Raw genomic sequence first — 24,030 nt, forward strand, 5'->3', positions numbered from 1 at the left:
TCAGCCCTGGCCTTCTGTCAGCAGGAAGAACCCCTGGCTTCAACTCAGATTCTCCTCAAGGAATCGGGCTCTGGGGCAGAGCAGAGACCCACGGAATGGTCACGAATACGCCCGTGGCAATGCCCGTCCCGGAGGATGAGTGCTCTCTCAGCTAAGGCTTGTCCTCACAGCACGACAACACAGAGGGGAAAAGGGAGGAGAGGCTCCACCGCTGCTCCATACACGGCGCTCCCATTAGCACCTGCGCAGCGGGGACATGCTCTCCGTCCCTTGCATAGGACAAAATGCCCGTACAAATTGAAGTGTCAGAGTGGGCAAACCCCCTCCGCAGCATCCCAGCCTCTCTGGCGCTGGCCAAAAAGGGGCACCATCTGCTAGGCAGAGGACAGCCCGTAACAGGCACACAGCCGTCTCACCTCAGCGCGTGCCTGGTTCTGTTTGCTCTTTGTGGGCTGGTGTCTCTGCTTTAATGTCATTTTAATGCACTTCACCGTGATTTTAAGTGAATAGTGTGGGGCAGGCCTGCTGAGTGAGTGAAAGTCTGAACCCAAGATTAACCAATTCTATTCAGAAAAAAAAACCCATGAGAATGTTTTCCTTGTTCTAGTTCCACATCTCCTGCAATGCAACTTTAGTAGTTCCAGACTATTACTTGCACTAGCTTCGTTTTCTTTATTTACGTTGAGAATAAAGTAAAGCCAAACAAAAAGCAGCAGTCCAGGAATCCCAGCCAGAGAACAAAAAGTTGCAATTGTTTCTGTGTGGAGAGATACTCAGTCTGGAAGCTACAGGGGGTGAGGTTATGGTGCTGCTGATCCAAATGGAACTGAGCACCACCCTAAGAACATTCAAGAGGATGCGGTGAGGCTCAGAAATCTTTGGGTTTGGGGCCGGGGCAGGGCTGGAGGACTGAAAGCCATCTCGTATTCACGGCAATGCCCAAGGCATGGTCCAAAATGATAAGAGAGTATGTCCTGTGCATCCTCTGCACTGGCAAAGATTTGACTTCTCATTGATGAAAACTGGCTTGGACAGAGCAGCAGAGCCACACCAACCTACAGCTACCCGATGTTTACGCTAGTATTTGTAGTTAGCTACCACCTCGTGTCCACAAACTACTGCTTATTCTTTTTCTCCAGTAATAGGGTTGCTTTGAAATCAAAGAGCTCTTTTTTTTTTCAAACATGATTAAATCTCCACTGTCCTCGATAACCGTGCTTTAACACGGTCGTGTTGGCCATGCAGTCTGGTTTGAACCAGTAGTCGGACTGGAGTCTGAGCATAAGCCACTCAGACGCAGAACCAGAGAACAGACAGCATGGGAGTGCAGACACGAGAGGCAGACTTGGCCCAGCGCTGGCACAGCATGGAGCTGTACCCATCCCATACCTCTTCCCGTCCTCCTGTGCATTATGCTGGAGTTCAAATCTTCTTCCCCTTACAGCCTCACCTCTGTGCCTGGGAAGATCATGGAACGGATCCTCCTAGAAGCTATGCTAAGGCACATGGAAGACAGGGAGGTGATTCGAGACAGCCAGCGTAGCTTTACTAAGGACAAGTCCTGCTGACCAACCTAGTGGCTTTCTACAATGGAGTGATGACACCAGTGGATAAGGGAAGAGCAACGGATATCATCTATCTGGACTTCTGCAAGGCCTTTGACACGGTCCCCCACAACATCCTTCCCTCTAAGTTGGAGAGATACGGATTTGATGGGTGGACTGTTCAGTGGATAAGGAACTGGCTGGATGAGGTCGCGGTCAATGGCTCGATGTCAAGATGGAGAGGGGTGACAAGTGGTGTCCCTCAGGGATCTGTACGGGGACCAGTGCTGTTCAATGTCTTCATCAATGATTTAGACAGTGGGATCAAATGCACCCTCAACAAGTTTGCCAAGGACACCAAGCTGAGTGGTGCAGTCAACATGCCAGAAGGATGGGATGTCATCCAGAGGGGCCTGGACAAGCTAGAGAGGTGGGCCTGTGCAAACTTCATGAAGTTCAACAAGGCCAAGTGCAAGGTCCTGCACTTGGGTTGGGACAATCCTCGTTATCAATACAGGCTGGGGGATGAGGTGATAGAGAGCAGCCCTGCGGAAAAGGACTTGGGGGTACTGGTGGGTGAAAAGCAGGATATGCACCAACAATGTTCACTTGCAGCCCAGAAGGCCAACGGCATCCTGGGCTGCATCAAAAGAACCGTGGCCAGCAGATCCAGAGAGGGGATTCTGCCCCCTCTACTCTGCTCTTGTGAGACCCCACCTGGAGCACTGTGTCCAGCTCTGGAGCCCTCACCACAAGAAGGACATGGACCTGTTGGAGCGGGGCCAGCGGAGGGCCACGAAGATGATCCGAGGGCTGGAGCCCCTCTGCTGTGAGGACAGACTGAGAGAGTTGGGGGGGTTCAGCCTGGAGAAGAGAAGGCTCCGGGGAGACCTTAGAGCCCCTTCCAGTCCCTAAAGGGGGCCTACAAGAAAGCTGGGGAGGGGCTGTTTGCAAGGGCATGCAGTGACAGGACAAGGGGCAGTGGTTTAAACTAGAGCAGGGCAGGTTTAGATTAGCCATGAGGAAGAAGTTCTTTACACTGAGGGTGGTGAGACACTGGCCCAGGTTGCCCAGAGAGGGGGTGGAGGCCCCATCCCTGGAGACATTCAAGGCCAGGCTGGATGAGGCTCTGAGCGACCTGATCTAGTTGAAGATGTCCCTGCTCACTGCACGGGGGTTGGACTAGATGGCGTTTAGAGGTCCCTTCCAAGCCAACACATTCTATGATCCTGTGGTTCTATGATAAAACAGGACAGAGTGTGCCTTTTTCTCAGCTCGAGCGTGCTGTCCCCTACCTCCTGCTGTTTCCTTTGCTGCCTGGGTCAGCTGCTCTGCAGTGAATTGACAGTGACCTGTTTGGCAACACTTTCCACTACTGTGCATTGGGTAATTCTGCAGGGCATCCAACATGCATGAAGGGCAGACACACCGTTCAGGCTTTCTCCTCCTTTCACGTGAACTGACAGACCAAGGGAATTCTTGCGTTCCATTGCTTGACATTTCTCTCACCCATGCAGATGGGGAGGGATAATGCCAGAGAGGAGTTTTCAGTCCAAATGGACTGAAATGGACTTTGGCAGCTACGCTGCCTCCGAGGAGATGGAGAAGCCAACATCTCCTAGGGGAGGAGGAGTGTCAGATTGAATGACAAGGAGATATCCAGGAAACAAATTACTATGCCATTGCACAGGAGAGGCAGAAAATGTTTACTAGTGCCCTGGGTAGACATGCAGAGCAGACCCAGGAGGATGAGAGCTACTTTAACCAAAATGCTGGATGTTAGACAGGGCTCTCAACTGGTATGTAGCAGTACGGTACGAGACACAGAAGCGCAGAGGTTGTGCTAGCCAGAGTGTGACCACAAGCAAGTAATCCTACTGCTCCGGAAGACCCAGCTTTCTCTGAAATGCATGGCAAGAGATGTGTTTTCCCACCTGCACTTACCAGAAGGGGGCCCTGATTCACAGCTGGGCTTTGTACCATGCAATTGTGATAGAAAAACAAAACATCAGCATCACTGGCCTACTCCATGGTTCAGTGCTGTTTTATCTGGAAAACTGTCTGGATGAAGGTCAGGCTGGCTGGCTAATCCCCCATCCACTCAAGCTGTTACGGGGCTCTCCATTGCCAGCACAGTTCAGCTCAGCCCACAGGTAACGGGGGCTGATGTGAGCAGTAACAGACCCTCTAAATAAATGGGCCCAAATGCCTTGTTCAGCCTTGGCATCTGGATGCAAAACCAGAGTGAACATCTGAGGTACTACAGGTAAGAGGTGTGCAGGATCATCTCTCTACCACCAGTGCAAACATAAGGACCTTCACATGACTGTGATTTTAGAAGGGCCTCAATGGCCACCAGATAGCAGCCCCTCTTGGCTACCCGCCAAGGTTTATCACCACATTTAGGCGTCCAAATTTAGATAGGGTGGATGTGGAAGATGGTGGCAGAACATCCAGAAGCTGGCAGGCAATGCACCCATTTCCACTAACCGCTACTTTGGACCCTTAAACGGAAGTCACATTTCATCCCAGGGGGGAAAAAAAAAACCCTCCTTAACTAGATTATACCACAACTGTGAGAATAAGAGGAGTCAATTCTATTAGTCTTTCTCGCAGGGAGACAGTAGTTGGAGATACAGAACGTCTGAACGTAGGGAACAGGCTGTATATTAAAAGGCTGCTGTGTTGAACGCCTTGGCTAGGTTTTATTTCCCTTTCTGCAGCCACAATGCTTCAGGGGGGAGAGTCACAGCTGTGCCTCAGAAGAGACAATTGAAGCAATATGGAGACATTAGATCTGAAATTTAGCGGAATCAGCAAAATCAGTGAGGGCAATTCACTCTCACATCTGATGTTGTTTTTCCAGAGTACGGCTCGCAGGCATGTGCATAATGAATTCTACTTGGAGCGGCCTTGCTCTTTCACCTTCAACAGCTAATTGTCTCAGGGCTGAAGGCAGGCAGCGCTGCCTTTAGGACAAGAAAGCGCTCAGCCGCGGGAGGCTCGTCTCCTCTGACCACGGTCTCGCCCTGCGAGCTCTTTGCATGTGGGGTGCCGTAGGGTTGCGCACTTGATCCGAGCTTTTCCTTTTGCTCTTCACATCGGGTTGAGTGAGGAGCGCTGCCAAGATCGAAGGCGAAGGGCGGGACGTGGGGTGACGGGGACATGGGGCTACTGAGGCTGTAGCACAGGGGGTGGTTGCTGAGCATTCAAGAGAGCCGGCTGGGGCAGTTGTGTCTTGGACACAGATCTGGCATGCAGAGGCACAAGGAGCGGCAGATGCCTCAGCCAAGCTGTGGCATTTCCTGGGAACTCCACAGCCTTGTCCAAACTGCTTCCCACCTCCTCCCGCCTCTCCGCTTTTATCTGAGTCTGGAAACTAACTGGGAGAGGGACCGTCACTTAGAGCCCAGTGCACAATGACCTGTGCACACCTCTACCTGCCCAGAGACACTGACCGGGATTCGGCAGGTTGAATCCAGCTGCGGGGAGGACGGACCTTTCTCCGGGGACGTGGCAGTGTTTCTTTTTTCTCTAACCAGCTAGCTCTCCAACCTCCATCCCAGCAGGACTGAAACTAGGAGGAAGCTTTGGGTTTTTGTTTCATTTCAACCCTGCTCTCTGTGGCTCCGGCTGTTCAGGGTAGGGCTCACGCGGGGCACAGAGGAAAGGTGATTTAGGATAGGGAAGCCAGTCCCAGAGCAGCACCATTCCCTCCCTAGCAGAGGAAGATGGAGCACATTTTTCTGAAGCGGAGATGAAAAATGTTTCTGTTTCTCTTGGTTTCCTATCAAGCTGGAATTAATGCCTGGAAAAATATCAACACTTTAAGATCATAAAACACTGGGACTGGCTTCTGAGCTCCTGGGTTTAAAAAGACACACCGGAAAAGATATGATCCTTAATGTTGTTTTGTATGGGTCATTAGTAATTCAAACTTTCCATAAACAATATCCTGGTTTACCCTGTTGTTATGAGAAAGAGGAGAGCGAAACAAAAAGAAAAACAGAAATAAAGAGAAGAGAAAGAGAAAGAAGGAGAAAAGGGAAAAGGGAGGGAGAGGAGAGGGAAAAAAAAAAAAGAAATATAAAAATTATCCTGGGATTTGATACCTGATTCTGAATCAAGCATGCACAAAAACTTGTAGGAGATACTGGCCAAATGAGTAACAGGCAAACATTAAATATATGTGGGAGTTACCACGAGTCTCTGCAAAGAGATGATTTACTAAACTGTAGCTACTTTAAAAGCAAAGCACATACAGGGATGAGAGAAACTAACGCTACATTCTCCAAGCCAACCCCTCCCTGCCATGGATCCCGGGTGCTTGATTTGAACTCAGTCCAGGCATAAAACTCACGCAAACATCTGTGAAGGTGATGAGTGGGGAGAGGAGAAGAAACACAGAGCAGAGAGTCCCAGTGGATCTGATAGCAGCTCCGAGCCCCCGAGGGAGAGGAAGGCGGTAAGCCGAGGTTTGCCTGTCCGCAGCCTGCAAGAGCCAAATGGCACAGACAGCTCATGCCGCCTCTCCTGCGGCTACAGAGAAAAATTGCCCGTAGCCAACATGGTGTGGAGCCCCTCTTGTCAAAGTGGCCTTTGCATAGGGTACTTTACAAAACCTCTCTCCAAAAATGCTTCCCTTTGTGCCTGGACAAAGGTGATACTGGGAAAAAAACAGGGTGAGAATAATCCAAATCTGCTTCCCAGCAACATTTTATCATTCGGGAAACAGCATCGGCCGGGGAGCTCTTGGGTTCCCAGGGGGTTTTGCTGCTCTGAACTCCCGCCAAGATAACCCCCATGATACCAGGCAGCTTCTGCCACGTGCTAGGATTCCACGAGCTTGAAATATTCCTGCTTGCATGACCTGAGCTGGCAGCGTGCTGCCTTTTAAATCACACAAGGGTGTCTGGAGACAGTTTTAGGAAACTGTTAACTAGCTTCTGGGCTTTGTTAGCCAGCCCCTCTCAGTGAGATCAGCCTGTGCAGAGTATTCCTGGTGATGCCAGGAAACACTGCCTCCTGCAGCAAGCACACTAATTATACGGCTACCTCTGTATCTGTTAGTCACCAGACAACTATTAAAACTGTCTCATTTCGTGATAAAACATCACCGCAACAAAACCATTCCCATCTGTGTCTCATTACTAAATATGGAGCCTAGAACTCAGTGTTGGTCATAAAACCTACTATTCCCAAGGCATTCCTGCCACCTTGGCAACTCAAAAAATAAGAAATTGGAGGCTTGACCTATTTTCTCCCAAATTTAAGAGGAAGACTTCCATTGATAAGATCATCACTCCAACAGTGTTATAATAACCTGGTCTCTTATTGCGGAGGCAGCAATGAAAACTAGGGACTGCTATGGTCCTTAGAAGACCTTGTGAAGGTACTACAGAGTTATAAAGTTTGGAGCAAGATCCAGAGTTTTCTGTCAGGTCTCAGTACTACACACCATGCTAGATTTGGCTTTCTAACTCCCAGGAACAGGGTGGTTTCAAATTGGTGTTTCCTTCTGAAGGCAGTAAGGAGGTGGGATCTACCCCAAACGAGAACGGCACGCACATTATCAAACCTAGCGACATGTGATCTTACCCACAGACACCGAACTCCAATTACATCGGAAGCCGTCTCCCACTCTGCAGACAAGCAGCCTGTCGAAACTCAGAAGGAAAAAAGAAGCAGAAAAACCGCCTAACTGCCTTTGATGCCTCAATATGGTTTGGTCTATTCAGATATTAAAGCAATGGTCTGTATTTGTATTTATGATCTTGTTCTGTTCATGTATATATTGAAGAACAGAGGGAACTCCTTTAAACATCACGACATGCTGCAATTTTTGCAGATCTTTCACAGAATTTGAAATAAGTAAGGGCTTATTTAGAGTATCGTCTCGGTCACGTTGGCTTATGACTAAAGCTTGCGTATACCTATGCATATAGCGCTGTGCGTCTGAGGGCCCCGCAGTACAAACAGTGGTTCTGCCAATTCAACCTCCAGTTGAAATCTTACTCATAAGCTTACTCATAACTTCTCGTCTGTGCCTGGCTCTTCAGCTGCCACAACCCAGATAATACCCAGTGCTCTGCCAGCCTCTGGTTCTTGATATCTGTAAGTACAGTATGCAGGACTGAACCAGCCGGGGAACCTCCTGAAAAGAAAACATTCAGTGCAAACTCCTACAAAAAGTGAAACAAGATGATACAGGCTTCCACCTTGCCAAATTTGAGTGTGGGAATGAGCTTAATAGCCTCAGCCTTTGGCTTGTGCCAGAGTTCAGGAGCGTGGCTCTTTTGGTGATGAGTGGGCATTTGTATGTCAGCAAACAGGCCTGATGACTTTTGCAGGAGCTAGTTTTGGCTTATTTACAGTGTAATGGGATGGGTGTCATTTCCAGGAAGATCTGGTCATTCTTCCCATTGTCTTTCTGGAAAGAGGTAGCTAGTCTTGGAGAGCTGCTGGGTGACACATCAAAGACGCTGCCTCACACAGGATTGTAATCTTTCATCTGGAGGTTGAATAACAAAACCTACTGGGTATGAGGAAAAGAGAGAAAAATTCAAATGAAAAATGAAACACATTCTTTTGGCAGCGATAACTGGAACAACTAATCAAGGATAGTGGTAAACATCCCTCTGGAGAGATAGAAAGAGCCTGCAGGATCTATTCTTCCAGAATCAGTGATCCGGGGAGGATCTCTCTGGGTGCAATTTGTCTTTGGGCAAACAAGACGAGGCACAGCTCAGGACAGGATCTTCCACGATGTGAACGTGAGAAGAACACAATTCAATGGCTGTTTTCACGTTACCTGACTCAGGAGAGCTACCCTGTGCAGGGCAGTGCTAACGGCTCGAGGAAACGGGAATTACTGTCCGCTGAACATTGTCCTACCAATATTTAGTGAGAAATAATTCCCAACCCTGCAATCCCTGTTTGCTAGATTTGCTTCTGAGGCAGATCTCTGACCGTCAACGTTAAAGGCATAACCTTGTAATTCTGTCTAGGGGAAATTTTGCCCTGGATCGAGATATGACTGGGACGCGCTCCTTCATGAGCTGGCTACCCCCTGCTTCACAACCAGTGGTCCGGTGGTCCGAGAGCCAGCTCTGTGCTTTGATTTTACAGTAACGAGCAGTCGGCTTTGCAGTAGTGCTGGACGCTGATGAGCGGATCACCGGGCTTTTGGCTGTGGAGCTGTTAGTTCCAGGAAAAAGAGCTAATGTTTAGGTTAACTTTTCCATGGCTATTAATGGAAAACCACACAGCAAGGGTATGCGCGGAAAGGTTACAATTTTGTTCTCAAGCCCTGCAGCCTATCAACAGAAACCTGCTAGCTGAGACTTAATGATGGGTTAAACAATGGCTCTTTATTAGCTCCTGTGCGGTTTTGAGTCTGCAGAAAGAAGAGTCATCAAGCAAGTAGCGACAGAGCAACGTATAGGTGTGGGGGGCGTGACCGGGGAGCGCGCACCGCTGGCCTTATTCTCAGGTCTGAAAAGAGAATGCGGTCTCGCATTTAAAGCAGGTGAATTCGGAATCGTATCTCCTGGTTTCTGTTCTTTGTTTCAGGAGGAGGTTTCTATTCATGACACCGTGAGACAGCTTGATGTGAAATCAGACAATTACCCTACGTCTGAATTTCCTCATCTCTAGAACAGACTCCTAATTCAAAATGAGAGAGGACTCGGGGCACTTTCCAGGATGATAGATTTTTCTCATGTGCTTTGTGATATTCATAGCTAATTACTAAAACCCAGCCTTCCCATATTACCATTCATCTTGGCTAATCTATAATGAAGCAGATTTCATGACTTTCACTGAAGTCACTGGAGGTTTGTGTGGCAGAATTTACTCCTCAGTATCCAATTATGAAGAAATAATTACGGCTTTGGGGACGGCTTCATTGGATTTGTGCACTCCAAGCAAAGGCCCAGGCTAACTGCCACATTCCTTCTGCATTCTTGATATAGCTCTAACAATGCAGCCTTAAGTTAAAAACCATATTCCTGTGTGCCAGCAACACTTAATGGGCTTTACAGTTCCTCATGAACCTGCTAACAGCTGAGTTTATTGCAAGTGCGTAACGGCTGATGACCAGTCACCGGTACCAACACTGAAATAAACTGCCTTTGTGCTCCCCGCGGTCTGTAAGTTCCTGGTGGTACGGGGTGGGACGCAGGCCGTGATTTACCAAGAACAGACACCTGCTGCTTGTGGGGACATACAGGAAGGGGTTCTTTGTTACCTGTAGAGTATCGTGCTCCTCTTGGAGGGAGAACGGGCTTTGCTTATCCACTTGCCGTGGGCAAGGGGCGGCACACACGGCACAGTACCCACAGGCTTCGGTGGGACACCAGTCACAGCAGAGGCAGGAGGGAGAGCTGAAGCCCCGGCAGCAGAAGAGCATTGCGTAAAGCGGGACCAGGCCAGCGGGGGTTACATCAGCCACCCACACAGGGCGGCTGCTGCCCTGCCGTGCACCAGCGTGTCTCTTTATGGCTCTTCCGCAATACCACTTACGTGGTGGGAATCTGTATGCGTATTAACAGGAACGGCTCAGGAAGCTGGGCTCTGCGGCTGTTGGCACTTACACACCTTGATGCCAGGGATACCTGTTATGCTTCAACCCGTCTGCTGTGTGACACACTGGTGCGGCGGGAGCCTACCAACTGTCCCACTCCTACATCCACGGCGCCTTTGTCTTCACAACTTCCCTCCTAAATCTCCAATCTGACACCATTTGCTCTTTTTGCGCTTGGTGCAGGAGGTTTGCCCCGGGTCCTACAGGTACCACATGCTTTCACATCCAGGACGGGAGCCAGGGATTGAATTAAACTGTAGTTTAAGTCATCCCTTTCAGTGCCTTCGACTACAGGTAAACGTCTGCCGGCGGTGCTTTTGTTTCTGGGTGACTTTGCGTGCCTAACAAGTCCCTGAGGGCCCCCTGACCGCTGATGTAAGACCTAGGGTTCCCCTCACCAGTTCTCCGTGCAGATGGACCCAGACGCAGTCCAAATTTTTCAGCTGGGGCTGCTGCTTATTTTCAGGAATTTATTGCGATCCCACAGGAAACAATGACCTTGCTTTCCCATAAGGATAAGGAGAGTAAGTCCAGCCCACTGCTGGAAGCTGCATGAGGGAAACACAACACAAATGCAACATCAACATTCACTCAGCAAGAAACGTGCATGGGAGAGATGGGTTTTCCAGACATCTGCCAGAAGGTGCTTCGTCTCTGCATGAAAATCTTATTCTTTCTGTTATAGGAGTTTCACTTCCTATGTTTTTACCGATTTCTAAGAACCTAAACACCTGCTGAAGAAATCTGCAATGTTTTCTGTGAGAATTTACATACCTAGATGTTTTTCTGCATCTGGTCTCCTGGGTTCTGCACTTCTACCCCCACGGCACAGCATTGCTATCATTGCACCGCCCCAGTAAGGGTTTTACTCCAATAGTTGTTTCAATTCACCGCACTGCTGCCGAACTACTCACTCCACGCAAAGGAAAGTCTGAACTCTGCCGTTGCACTGGCTTGTTTTGCCTTCTGCTCTTTAAAACAAACTAGGAACCCCTTTTATTTCTCAGCTAGTTATACCAAAGGCCGCCCTTTCCACGAGCCCCGCGCAGGAATATCCTCTGCGCAGAGCGCTTGCCCAGTCCCTTGCTGCTCTGGAAATCTCAAGTCAACACTTAAGCAGGTTAATTTCTTGCCTCAATGCAAATGACACTTCACAGTAAAGCTCAGCACTCGTGACGGTTTCAGAGCTGTACCAAAATCTGGACAAACGCCGTTTCATACTCAGAGGAGCAAAATACAGTTGTGTGCTTCGGGCCAGGGAGGATGGGAGGGGAAGAGGAACCAGAGCGCAAATGCAAGCACCTGCCTTTGTATCAAGAGGGGAGGTGGTACCGAGTTAGATGGAGAAACCCACGTCGCCATCTCAGTGCTTGCACCCAGACATCTGTCCTCTGGCAAACAAAAATACTTTCCGCAAGTTTTGCGCAGTTAGACGCGCCTGACCGTTTAATGCCCCGTCCCACTACTCCAGAAGAGTATTGCTCTGCCCCAGCAAGAATTTTACGCTCTCCCCCTCCTACGGCCTGATCCGCAGAGGCAGTGCCTGCTCCGGGCTCTAACGCGTGCATGCACACATAGGGTCAGTTTGGCCTGGAGCTTTGCACTGCTCCTTCTTTGGAAGCCGCACGGGAGATGTGCCGAGGGAGAATAAACTAGCAAGAAAAGTCACTCCTTGTGGTTAAAGGAGGATTTGAATTACATCAATGGATTATTCCAGCTGGTGTTGTAGATCTACTATTTAGCATTCAGATAAATTAGCACGACCACATTGTCTCAGTGTTTCTCACTGTATCTGTCTATACTTGCTCTCGCCCCTTGCCTCAAACAAGGCCGAGATGCTGGTTTTATTTTACAACCACCCAGCGCCTGGCACCATGGGTTTGATTTGAGCTGATGGCTGGAGCGTATGAGCACACCACTGTAACGAAGACGGAGCGAGGCCCCAGGCTATGCGGCATCACCGTCCCTCTCTTTTTAGTTTAGATTTAATTTCCTTCTATTTCAGCACTGTGTGGGGAGTGAGAAACGACTAGTTATTTCCCAGACAGGTTTTTTCAAGTACACAGCTTTCTCCACAAGACAGGGGAAGTCCTGGAAAGGAGACTTTGTTTTCTGAGAGTTTGAATTTGCCAGAAATAAAAAGACACGTTCCTCAAATGGCACAGCAGCCAATGCTAATCCCCTCTGTGAAATACCCAATTCTGTGCAGCACATTAAAAGTTTTTCAGGTTTTTTGAAAGCACAAGAACAGACAGAGAAGGAGGAAATTTGACTGTAACGTGGTAATGATTCAGGCTGCTTTTTTCCTCCCCTGCATTTTTCAGACACAATGACGATTGCCCCCTTGGGGGGCTGTCCCATGAACTGAGAATTACGGTCTGCTGAAACAGGTGAACTCCTGCCATAGGTGCCAAAGATGCCGTGTGGACAGACCCGGCAAAGCTAGCTCCTGGCGCCCACCGAGTTTCTTCTTGTAACACCTCAGCTTGCAAAAGAAAAATTAACTCTGTAAGAAACACTGCTGGACTTCTACTTTAAGCTACGTGAGAGCACCATACAGATCTAAAATGTACAGACCTGGACCTCCAGACGCTGAATCTCCGTGCCGTTCGCATCACGTTGTAACGCCCTGCACCCACAGGCCACTGTGCGAACCCAGCCACAAACCTGCAGACACAGCTGTCCCTGCCCACAGCCAGGGCTCCTGCTAATCCTGTACATTTATTACCGAGTTCCAACCACTTTCACAAATGCTTTGGGAAAGAAAATATGTTGGATTAGCCTCATTTAGAGGACAGGAAAAGCCTCTGAGAAACGGGAGGCGATTAAGGGGCTTGGTCAAGGTCACTCCGTGTGGCAGTGGCAGAGACTGGACTGACGCTAAGCTTCGACTCCAGTCTAGTGCCCAAACCTCCGATCTCCCTGCTGGCACTTGAGAATAGCCCACAAACCTGCAGCTCAGTTGGACACCTAGATCTAAGATCTAGAATTACACTAGCAGCATGCAAATTAAAAGGCTATCCAGCTGAAGACTTCCAGGCCGTTATTGGCTGGGGTAGGACAGCTCTTTGCCGTCCCCCGCCGCACAGCTGTGTAGAGGTGGGTCCCTGGTCAGCAGCGCTGGGTCGCGTGCTCCAGTGGTTCTCCAGAAATGCAGCGGGACTTCACAGGCAGGAGCAAGTCCTTGCTTTGCAGAATTGGGCCCTTCACAAAAACTAGTCATTTGGGATGAATGGCTGATATAATCCAGAGGGGTCATCTGAACTCCTTACTGCACAAAGCACTCAGGGTGAAGCCAGAAATCAAGTTAATTTGAGGTTTTGGCATTTCACTGCAGTATGTGCGATTGTAGGGCAGAGGGAGTTTTGCAAGCTTTTGTTGAAAACCGGTGCTTTTCTGTAGCGAAGATTCATGCAATTTGGCTGCAAATTTGTCTTATTTCATACTCTGACCGTTCTGTTTATATTAAGCTGGGGTTTTTTTATGTCAGCACACGCACACACACACATCCTTCCTTTCATTGCAAAAAGAACAATCGCGATTACTTTAATGGGGACATTGCCATGTATTTTGTAGCCTCATCCTCTTGTCGTAACTAACCACAATTTGTACCAGAACTGTGTCGCTGAGATCTAAGAAGATATGAGCTTATGTGATTTCAGCAGTAAATTTGCCAAACTGTTCTGGAAAAAGCTCCTCTCCCTTCAACTTTGTTAATCTAGGCAGGATACATCTTTACCTATAATTACACATGGTTTTGTTATACTTTTACTCCCTATTTACACTCATCTACATTTACCTATACGACACAAAAGGAAAATGCGATAATACAATGCAATAAAAATCTAAAATATAATTTGCCGCCAGATTGAGGTGTTCCTGGCCAAGTCTGAGTTTGACGCACATTTTAATAATCTCCTTATAAATTCCTGACAGAACAATGTTTATCAAGGAAGTGCAACTGACACTCCAAAGAGACACCAATTATTTGGATCCTGTGCTAAGTGACAATTCACACAAATAAGCATTGCCTTACTCCACTATAAAAGCGATAAGGTTCTCTAAAAATATATATATTTTTGTACATCACCCCTATCTGGTGATGTTTTGAATGTAAAAATAACCTCATTAATGCTGACAGGAATGCGAACCTAGTCTCTCGAAAATGTGAGAAGACCACAGGAATCCCATGTGACTCTGACTTCCTTGTCTTATTGGAAACATCTGTGTCTGTTGGTAAACGCAGACCATTTCCAGGTTTGACTCCAAAAAAAAAAAAAAAAAGAATTTCACAAACTTTTTGTGCATCTCGGCCTCTCTGGGTGCACTTCAAAACAGGTCCCGAACATCCCTCTCTCTCCCTTTCGCTTTGGGATAAAAGAAGCATTTTTCAAAGCCTTCTGCAAACCAGACCAAAGTTTGCTCCTTGCAAGCGCAGAGAGGCGCGTGGCCAGCTGTTGCGGACACAACCCCACGCTATTCAGGACCTGTTGCTGATATCCAAAGCCATGGCTTTCACGGAGCTGTACTGTTCAAAGCCAGGTAAGATTCCGGCTCAGGCTGTTGCCACGCTACGGGCCGGAGTCCTTTCCCGCAGTTCTCCTTGAAGAGGTATCAGCTCTCTCTTGTCCGGAACCATCTAACCCTGGATCCAGCACTTACCAATCAGTTATTTCTAGAACTGTACCCCTCGCAGTGAAGAACCAGACCTAGCACAGGGCAGCTCAACCTTGGTGGAAGGGGTCAGGGCGTGAAGAGACAAGAGGCAAAGGGAAGGGATCGTCTGAGGTCACACAGAGGAGGAGGACTGGAATCTAAGCTTCAGGCCCCGCATTATCCATTGCAATGTATACGGATTGCAACTTTATTAGTCACTACCCTTGAAGTAAGCAACCTTTTTGAAGTACGCAAGCAACCTTTTTGAACGGCTCAGCTAATGTTCTGGCAGTGGATAAAGTAACTGATTATAGCAAGGGATTGCTTATATATGAAAATGATGTAACCCTGGGATTTGTCCAATTCCTTTTCAGGCTCCAAAGCAAACAGAGATGCCTTTCAGTTATTTTTCATCTGGCTTCACTTTTTTGTGTTGACCAGTGGGTGAATTAAAGTGCCCATTCAACAACACCAAGAGTCTGAATCTGCTTCCTTCCTTTCTTCAGGAAAGAGAAGGAAGGACGTACGAATGGCTTTCAGGAATTTCCTAGCTTTTAGGAATATCATATGGTCAAAGGCTCCTGTCCGCAAATTTCAGGCTCCTCTTTACTAGCCATAAATTTTGCCTGCAAGGGTTTGAATATTTATCTAGCCTGAGAATGCACCACGTGGTAGGTTTTTAATCTGGTGGCTCTGTTCGAGGCTGCCGGTTACTGTAGGATGCTTTGCTAATCACTGCTTCTGTCATTCCCAGGACACATCCATGCTGTAAGACTGCTAGGGCTGGTAGTCTGTAGGTAGCTGGCAGCGTGGGCGTGCTGGGTTGCTGCTAAGTAACTCCGAAGTACTTACTCAGCTTGTGCCATGCAGTCTACGCTGGGCAGCTGCACGGTATGGTTGAAACTGAGCTAGTTAGTCTGAAACTCCTCTGGGTGAGCGCCAGGTAGACGAACCAGAGCACCCAGCCCAGCCTCCATCGCCCAGCAGTCCTGCAGAGCACCTGGGAGAGGCACGATGGGTGGCCTGGTCCCCTCTGGCAACAGCAGGCAGCACGGCACCCTGTGAAAGCATGGCATCGGGCTGAAGTCAGGCAGTCAGGGGAAAGCTGGAAAGCTGGAGCTGCCCTGCCTTGTGCAGCAATACCTCAAAGCCTTGCTTCTGACCGCCTGAAGCTGCCTGTCTCCCGCGACTGGCAAGGCTGGGTTTACACCAGGGCAGCGGGGCTGAAGTTTCAAACCAGCCGTGCCTCCACTTTAAAACCACACGACTGATTTGGGAGTTGTCGATACCAGCTCTGACAAGCTGGGTAGAGCACTCCTTTACCTACGCTTCCCAGCAGAGCAGAACAGGACCAAACCTAAACTTGCCAGTGGACAGCTATGAAAGCCAGCAGACTTGCCACCATTCACCCATGCTGAAGATTTTGGTGAGGACCAAGTCTGTCCTTGCTGCAGCCCTGGCCCATGCTGCCTGGTCCAAAGGAGCTATTTAGAATCACACAGAGAGGCCACAGGAATTTAGAGCTAGCTCACCACTGCCAAAACGACGCTTACAGCTCTTCCCCACCGGCTAATCTTTAGTGTTGGGAAGCCCTACACCAGAAACACGGGGCTGGGAGAGCATCAAGGTGTCTGTGTCCAGTCCCGTTCAATATATTCATCAATGACCTGGATGAAGGGACAGAGTGCACCCTCAGCAGGTTTGCTGGTGACACAAATTTGGGGGGGGTGGCTGACACCCCAGAAAGCTGTGCCGCCATCCAGAGAGACCTGGACAGGCTGGAGATCTGGGCAGAGACAAACCTTATGGAATTCAACAAGGGCAAGTGTAGGGTGCTGCCCCTGGGGAGGAATAACCCCCCGCACCAGGACAGGTTGGGGGTGACCTGCAGGAGAGCAGCTCTGTGGAAAGAGACCTGGGAGTCCTGGGGGACAACGGGATGACCATGAGCCAGCGATGGGCCCTGGTGGCCAAGAAGGCCAATGGCATCCTGGGGGGCATCCAGAAGAGCGTGGCCAGCAGGTGGAGGGAGGTCATCCTCCCCCTCTGCTCTGCCCTGCCCTGGGGAGGCCCCATCTGGAGCACTGGGTCCAGTTCTGGGCTCCCCGGTTCCAGCAGGACAGGGAACTGCTGTAGAGGGGAAGCAAAGGGCTACCAAGATGATGAGGGGACTCAAACACCTCTCCTATGAAGAAAGGCTGAGGGCTTTGGGTCTTTTTAGTCTGGAAAAAAGACAACTGAGGGGGGACCTTATCAACACTTATACATACTTCAAGGGGGGGTGTCAGGAGGATGGGGCCAGGCTCTTCTCAGTGGTGCCCAGGGACAGGACAAGGGGTAACAGGCACAAACTTGACCATGGGAAGTTCCATCTTAACATGAGGAGGAACTTCTTTGCTGTGAGGGTGGCAGAGCACTGGCACAGGCTGCCCAGAGAGGTGGGGGAGTCTCCGTCTCTGGAGACATCCCAAACCCGCCTGGAGGCGTCCCTGTGCCACCTGCTCTGGGTGACCCTGCTCTGGCAGGGGGTTGGAGGAGATGATCTCCACAGGTCCCTTCCAACCCCTGCCACTCTGTGATTCTGTGTGTGTGCATGTGCAGGGCGGCCATGGTGTGAATGTCCTCCACAGTGCTGTTCTTCAGCAGCTCCTGCACTAGGAATATCTAAACCTGTTGGATACAGCCAGTTGGCCTCAGTCTGCACGTCAGGTCAAGGAGGTGACGTGCCATATCTCAGAGCCCTGTGTAAAAGGCACCTTCCTCACACTAGCTGTCAGCCATCAGACATACCATATGCTTGGTGGTATTCCTGGCACGTGACCAGGTGTATAAATGTGTCTGCTCAGTGACCCAGTGCGCAGGCCGTGCATCCATCACAGAAGCGGTCCTGTCTTTGGACAACGAAGGGACGAAATGCTGTCCCTGTGAATGTTGTTGCAACCTGGAGGGATGCCAAGAGCCATGTCCCAGGCTGGATGAAGGAAATGATGAACAGGTTATTAAACTTTTATTACCAAACATCCACTTCAGAGGAAGGGCTGCGTTGATAAGTAATCCAGAGGCCCTCTCATTGTGATACTGGTGAAATGTCTCCAAGCTAGTGGCAGGGATTGGATCCAAGCTCATTAAAACCAGCCCTGACTTTCCGGGCAGAAGATTCCAGCCCCACAGTTGTTTGCACGGGTAGAAATTCCCCATCGTTTCAGTGTAACACATTCGATCCTTTTCTTTTGCAACACTGTCCTACGGAGACAAGTTTCATTTCAAAAAAGATTTTCTGCGGAATTGCTCCTTTTCCTTGATATTTTTTCTTGCAAGGAAATTGAACTGTTCACCCTGACTCAGGACTACCTGCATTGAAGCTGCAGTCCGCGCTGGCAGATGTTTCCCACAGCCGTCCCCATCGATTCAGCACTGACCTTCCCACTGCATTTCCAATCACGCCAACACGGAAATGTGTTTTCTAAGATAATATTTGATGTTTGCTGACCTGGAAGAAGCCACTAGCCCTAACGTAGCCTCAATCATGCAGCCTTTGTATCCTGAGGTTTAGACATGCATTTAAATTTCTCTTAGAAGAACAGTTACAGAGAGAAGAAAAGAGGGAGTTTGGCAGGAATCAGCTAGGGCTTAGGGTCTCATTATTTTGTGAGGTGCAAATTTTGCAACTATTTTTGCAACCTTTTGCTTTACTTTTTGACTAATTTGTCTCCCAGGGCACAGTTGTAGATTGTGGTAGTTCAGTTAACAGCAACAATGCTTCATTCCTTCCCAGTTCCTTGCACAGAAGCCTCTAAATGTTGTGAAGTCAACCTTCCCAACGTCCAGCTCTGGTAAAATCACTTTCGACATCTACAAAGGAGAAAGCGAGGTATGACAGACTAAAATCAGAATCCAAATCACGGGGAACGCCTATAGCGAGATGCAAGATGACTCAGAGATCTTAGAGCTGAACCCAGGTCTGGGTTTCTTAGATCTGAAACCCAGATTCTTCTCCCCGCTTTAAATCTGAAGAAGGGGAACAACCCCCACATTTTTGCTGAACAGGGGAGGGGAAACCCTGCCCAATTATGCCATTTCAGCTGTGTAAACTAATGAATGTCATTTTAGTGTTTTACAGGGAGTTCTCATATTGGTTTTGCCGGTACTGTTGGGAGTGGCATCACCCGGTAGTTATGTCAGTACTGTAAAGGAATAAATATAAACAGCTCACTTAAGTCTGAAAGTGATTAACAACATCAAGAGGGTCGCACATGGTTATTCAAAGACGACAAACGCTCAGGTTCGTATGTTTGTTTACATGAAGGAAAACAAATGTTCTAAGAGCAGTCCACCCTCACAGAAAGTCCAAGAAGCACGTCGTATCTACACAGGGAAGTGCCCAAATGTTTGCAAGCCTTCCAGGAGCCAGCTGGAGAGAAACAGGTATTTTAGCAGCTGTAAGCCTGGGTGCATTTTCAGCCAGCTTCCCTTTGACACTAAATTATACTTGCACCCAAGTCAGAGATCCTTTCTAGCATGGCAGAATCATAAAGAGCTTAGTTCACTTTGAGCCTGGATCATCTAACACCTGCATGGGCCAATTCTGCTGTTGCTTGTGCCGACAGCGCACAGAACCGCACGTCTGAGAGATACGTCACCAAGAAGAGACGGAGCCTGCTGTCAGTCGCGCTAAGATAAATTGCTGCTAACTGTGTCGGCTTCACTTAAACTGCTCTCGGTTTTCCCTAGCATCTTCCACGTAAATAATCTTAGCTTGTTAAGTCAAAAAAAATTATGCGTGGAATAGGCATCCTGAATTCAAACCCTGATTTCTGTGGGAAAACTGCCAGGCATTAGCAATCTGTATGTTCTGACATAGTAAAATCCGTATCACACTCAGTGAAGATATTTTAGCAAGTCTTCCCCCTGAAGGAATAAAATATTAAACCTTTTTATTCATAATAGTCCATCGGTCCTGCGTTCAGTGGAAAACCTTAGAGGGAGCCAAATGTTACAGAACTATGATTCCCCACCCAAAAATTACATTGTTGTTTCATATGCAGTTGAGTTTCTTGAAGGCTTCACAATGCTACATATTTCTTATGCTTTGGGCCAAATAAATTCCTGAAGCAACTCCAGTCTCCTTTCCTGGTTTATATCGGAGGTGTGTAAAGCAATGGCATAAGACATTAATACAAGGGGCATCTTTCGCCATGAGGTGACTATGGAGAGCGGCTCAGAGAGGTGTTGAATCTCCACCCTTGGAATGGGAACGGCCCTGGGCAACTGGGTGCAACCATCGAAATTGCAAGGGGTTAGGGGATGTCTAATGGCTACCCCAGGGCTTTCAATTCACCCAGGTTGCGTACCTTGAACACAGGCTAAGTTTCAAAGCTGAGGTGCAGCTCTCGCTCTCCCCTCCCAGCTGCACGTCCCTGCCTGTCTGCCGGGCGCTTGGAGCTGCACACGGGGTGTGCTGGTCATTCAGTGCTCAGCTACGTACCTCTAGAGACAGACCGGGGTAACTTCCCTGCAGTTATTTAGGAAGCACCCAGATATTTAACTCCACGGAAAAGGAGCAGATCAGTACCTTGGAGATGAGAGGTAGTTCTATGGTATCCTGCTGTCACAGACAGCGTGATCCCTGGTAGGACTAGAGGGAATGGATTAAAACCAGAGATGGGATGACTCAGACTGGATGTTAGGAAGAAGTTCTTCACCATGAGGGTGGGGAGACACTGGAACAGGTTGCCCAGAGAGGTGGTGGAAGCCCCATCCCTGGAATTTTTTAAGGCCAGGCTGGATGGGGCTCTGAGCAACCTGATCTAGCGGGAGGTGTCCCTGCCCATGGCAGGGGGGTTGGAACTAGATGAGCTTTAGGGTCCCTTCCAACCCTGACAATTGATTCTGTGATTCCTGTAAAGTGATGTTAGTCTGTTCTCCTCAATGGCTTCTCTTTCCACCCATGAGCACACATTAATGTATAGAAATCTGCACAAACACAGTTTTTACTAGAAATATGTGGGAATGCTTCCTCCCTCTCACACAACAGTCCAAACTTCATTCTGCAAACTTTGCTTTGTAAAAGTGCCCAGGAAGTTTAAACTTGTGTAGCAAAATATATATGTTGATGTGTGTTCACAGTTTTATTCCAGAATGTAGGATTTTAATGAATGAAAATATGCAGAAGTATTCCTTACGATTCATTAGAATTACTTCTGTAATTGAAAGCAGCTGTATTATCTAAGAGCAAGATTGTACTGGGCTCTTTGATGGGTGTATGTGTCACCACACCTGGACAGTTTTCATACTGGAAGCTGTCTCAGTTGACCTGCGCGAACTGCACTTGCAAACAAAGCTGAGAGACGTGACTGAATGACGCGAGTATCTGCCTTCAGTCCCACATGTAAAGGCAGTCAGGAACTTCAGAGGGGTTTTATTTTTCCCTAGCCGTAAAACATGTTTTGAGGCACGGTACCTTATCTCCTGGCTGTGGGCGCATCACAGATACGCGGTCGTAACCCTTCCGCAGCAAGACCCAGAGAGCATCCAATTTCCCCTGCAATCAAAAGAAATAACAGTGTTATCTTCTGTGCAAGAACAAGCATGCTGTGCAAAGTGCCGTGCGGGGACGACGCAGCTTAGACCTGCACATTTTTTACTCAGCCATTTGGTGTGATTGTACAAGATGCTGGAGAACAATGTTTTCTGTCACAGAAACTTGCTCCAAACTTGGTGCAAGTGCAAAGGAAGAGGCTTTCGGATGAGCAGTAAGTAGACATGTCTGACAGTCAACAGCATCCACGTGTCTAGCCTTTACATACTAATCTGAAAATCTCCAAAGGTAGTAGGTGACTTAGATACCTCCTGGGCTGAAGGAGTCTGATACCTACTCAGCTCCTGACATCATTGCTAGCAAAACGCTAAATCAACGCAGAAAGCGATCAGGTGGATTTATAGGCTGCGTTTCCTAACTATTCTGCCGCCTCCCCTGGCTGGCTGAACGGCTTCCCTCCAGCTCTAAGTGACCACTGTAGAAACAGAACTATCAAATAGTTTTGATTTATGTGTCAAAACAATCTGCTGGGGGGAACTGACTGACAAACCGTCTCTCCACACAGCCAAGCCAGTTGTGTCGCGGCTAGGCGCTGTGTAACAGCCCACTTAATCTTCTGTGTTGGCTACACGCTACCAAGAGAGCTTCAGGTTACCAGGTCTCTCACAAGCTCCCCAGTCCCACCCCAGGTGTCAGTTAACATTTGCATCTTTTCCAGGCAGTAACGCACATTTTTCAAAGCCGTCCGTTCGTCTGAGCTCTGTGTCAGCTGCCCTACAGCAGCTCAACCCATCACGCTGGTTTTGACAACTCGTTGTGTGGTCTCGGACCCAAACGCACGTGCACAGACCCGGCCAAGTTTTTCTCAAAACCCAGCGCGTTGAAGTCTCATGTTGGCAGACAGTTTGGTTGCGATGTGGGGTCGGACCCTCCCTGCCGTTGCTGCAATGCTGCTCTGCGATGCAGACAAAGTGTTCAGGCCTGATTGAGATTCAGCAGCGATACAATACGTGTGTCAAGCCTGCGGTTATTTTCAAAATGAGCTGAAGGAGGCCAGAAGGAGCAGCACAGGGCTCTGCAATGTAGAAATATTCACCGAATCATCTCCTGTGAAACGCACATCTGCTGCCGCCGAAGGATTCTCTGCTATATTCTAATAGGCTGGGGTTTCGCTTTCAAAATGGTTTCAGCTTCTGGGAGATCTGCAGAAGGGTTTACACAAGCACAGCACGTTGGCTGGCTCAGTGGAAGACTACAGAGAAGCTGAAGATTAATTTATCAAACTCTCTTCAAATTAACTTCATCTGACCCTTGGTCTGTCAAGTGCACGATACCCAGAGATTTGTAAAAATTTGAGAGGGTTAACAACAGACAGTATTTGTTAAGGTTTCCATTAGTATTGTTCTGGATGATACAAATGCTATCGTATAAAGAGCAGGCACCATGAGCAAAACCCCTGCTGCTAATATTCAGTAAACTTTATTGTATCTGCAGAGACGGAGAAAAGCTGCCGCGAGAACGCGCAAAGTTGTCCCTTGGTACAAAACTATTTCCTGCGGTCGAGAAGATCAAACCCGAAGACCCAGCTACCCCTGACTGGACTCAGAAACTCATGTAGGATGGTTACCTGCTTCCTGGGAATAAAGACTACAAAAATGCCATGACAGCAGAATTGCTTCACGTAACCAGCATAGGACAAAATTAAGCAAATAGAAAGCTAAGCTGCATATTGCAGTGGTGGTGGGAAAAGAGCAAGTAGCTTCACTAGCAGTGAGGAAACTTGCTTTTCCGAGAGCCTAGCTCTCACGGCTGATCGTGAACTTCAGTGTGTGTGAGGGTGAGACCTTCCTGACAGCCAGGTCCTTCTGCGACATTGGTGCTCTGGTATCTAATTAAAGCCTCGATGCACTCAACGCGTACTCCTCCTTTCATGGGGACATAGAGTCTTTCTCTTTCCTTTTCAAGAAACCATTAGGGTCCTAATCCTCTTTGAGACCTGTATTCCTCAACCAGTGTGTGTGTCAAGCCAATGGTTCAAAGCTTCTTTGGGAGTTGGAGGGATACATGGGTGGAGACAGACACACGGAATGACTGCATAGATCTTGTTTCCACAGGATACTGGGGAAAAGACTTCCTAAGGTGAGAGCCAGGAAAGTCTGTTATTTTCAAAGGAAGAAGCAAGAAACTCCTCTGTCAGACTCTCCTGCATTTGGACAGCACAACCTCCTAGACCTAAGGGAAGCCACCCCTGTCTATCCCAATCCATCTTTCCCCCCACATCAGAGGTGGCTGCAGCTCTTGATCTCCTGTCTCCTCCAACAACTTAAGAAAGAAATACCTTTTTCTTCCATTTTTCCTTAGGAAACCAGAGGGAAAATTACAACTTTCCATGGAACAAAAAGTCCTTTTTAGTCCTAATTTCCAAGAGCCTACCAAGTTTTCTTGGGAAAAGCCAAGATCTCCATCTTTGGGAGTCTGACTGGAGCTTCAGGGTCTGCCTGAGACACCTGGGTGGAAGAGAGGGAAAGTGGATCATGGAAAGGATGATGCTGCCTGAAGAAATGAAAATGGCAATGCATTCACTTGGAAATACAAACACTTCTGTGCTCTCCAGTGGATGGGCTGTGTCTCTGCGTTTGGGAACTCCTTCGCAGTTGAAGCACAAGGTCACTTGGAGAAAAAAAAGATCTGGAGGCTTTGAGTCCTAC

General features: G+C 48.4%; 1 protein-coding gene across 1 annotated transcript in view; it reads right to left on the reverse strand.

Annotated features, from left to right (window-relative positions):
• The window catches only part of ANTXR1 (ANTXR cell adhesion molecule 1), a 115,903-nt gene that overhangs the window by 5,815 nt on the left and 86,058 nt on the right, over positions 1-24,030 (reverse strand). Inside the window, exon 17 of the mRNA XM_054180828.1 lies at positions 21,245-21,325. Within this exon, the coding sequence (XP_054036803.1) occupies positions 21,245-21,325 (81 nt within the window). The remainder of the gene's footprint in view (positions 1-21,244; positions 21,326-24,030) is intronic.

This window comes from Rissa tridactyla, chromosome 20, assembly GCF_028500815.1.
Source record: "Rissa tridactyla isolate bRisTri1 chromosome 20, bRisTri1.patW.cur.20221130, whole genome shotgun sequence".
Taxonomy (NCBI): domain Eukaryota; kingdom Metazoa; phylum Chordata; class Aves; order Charadriiformes; family Laridae; genus Rissa; species Rissa tridactyla.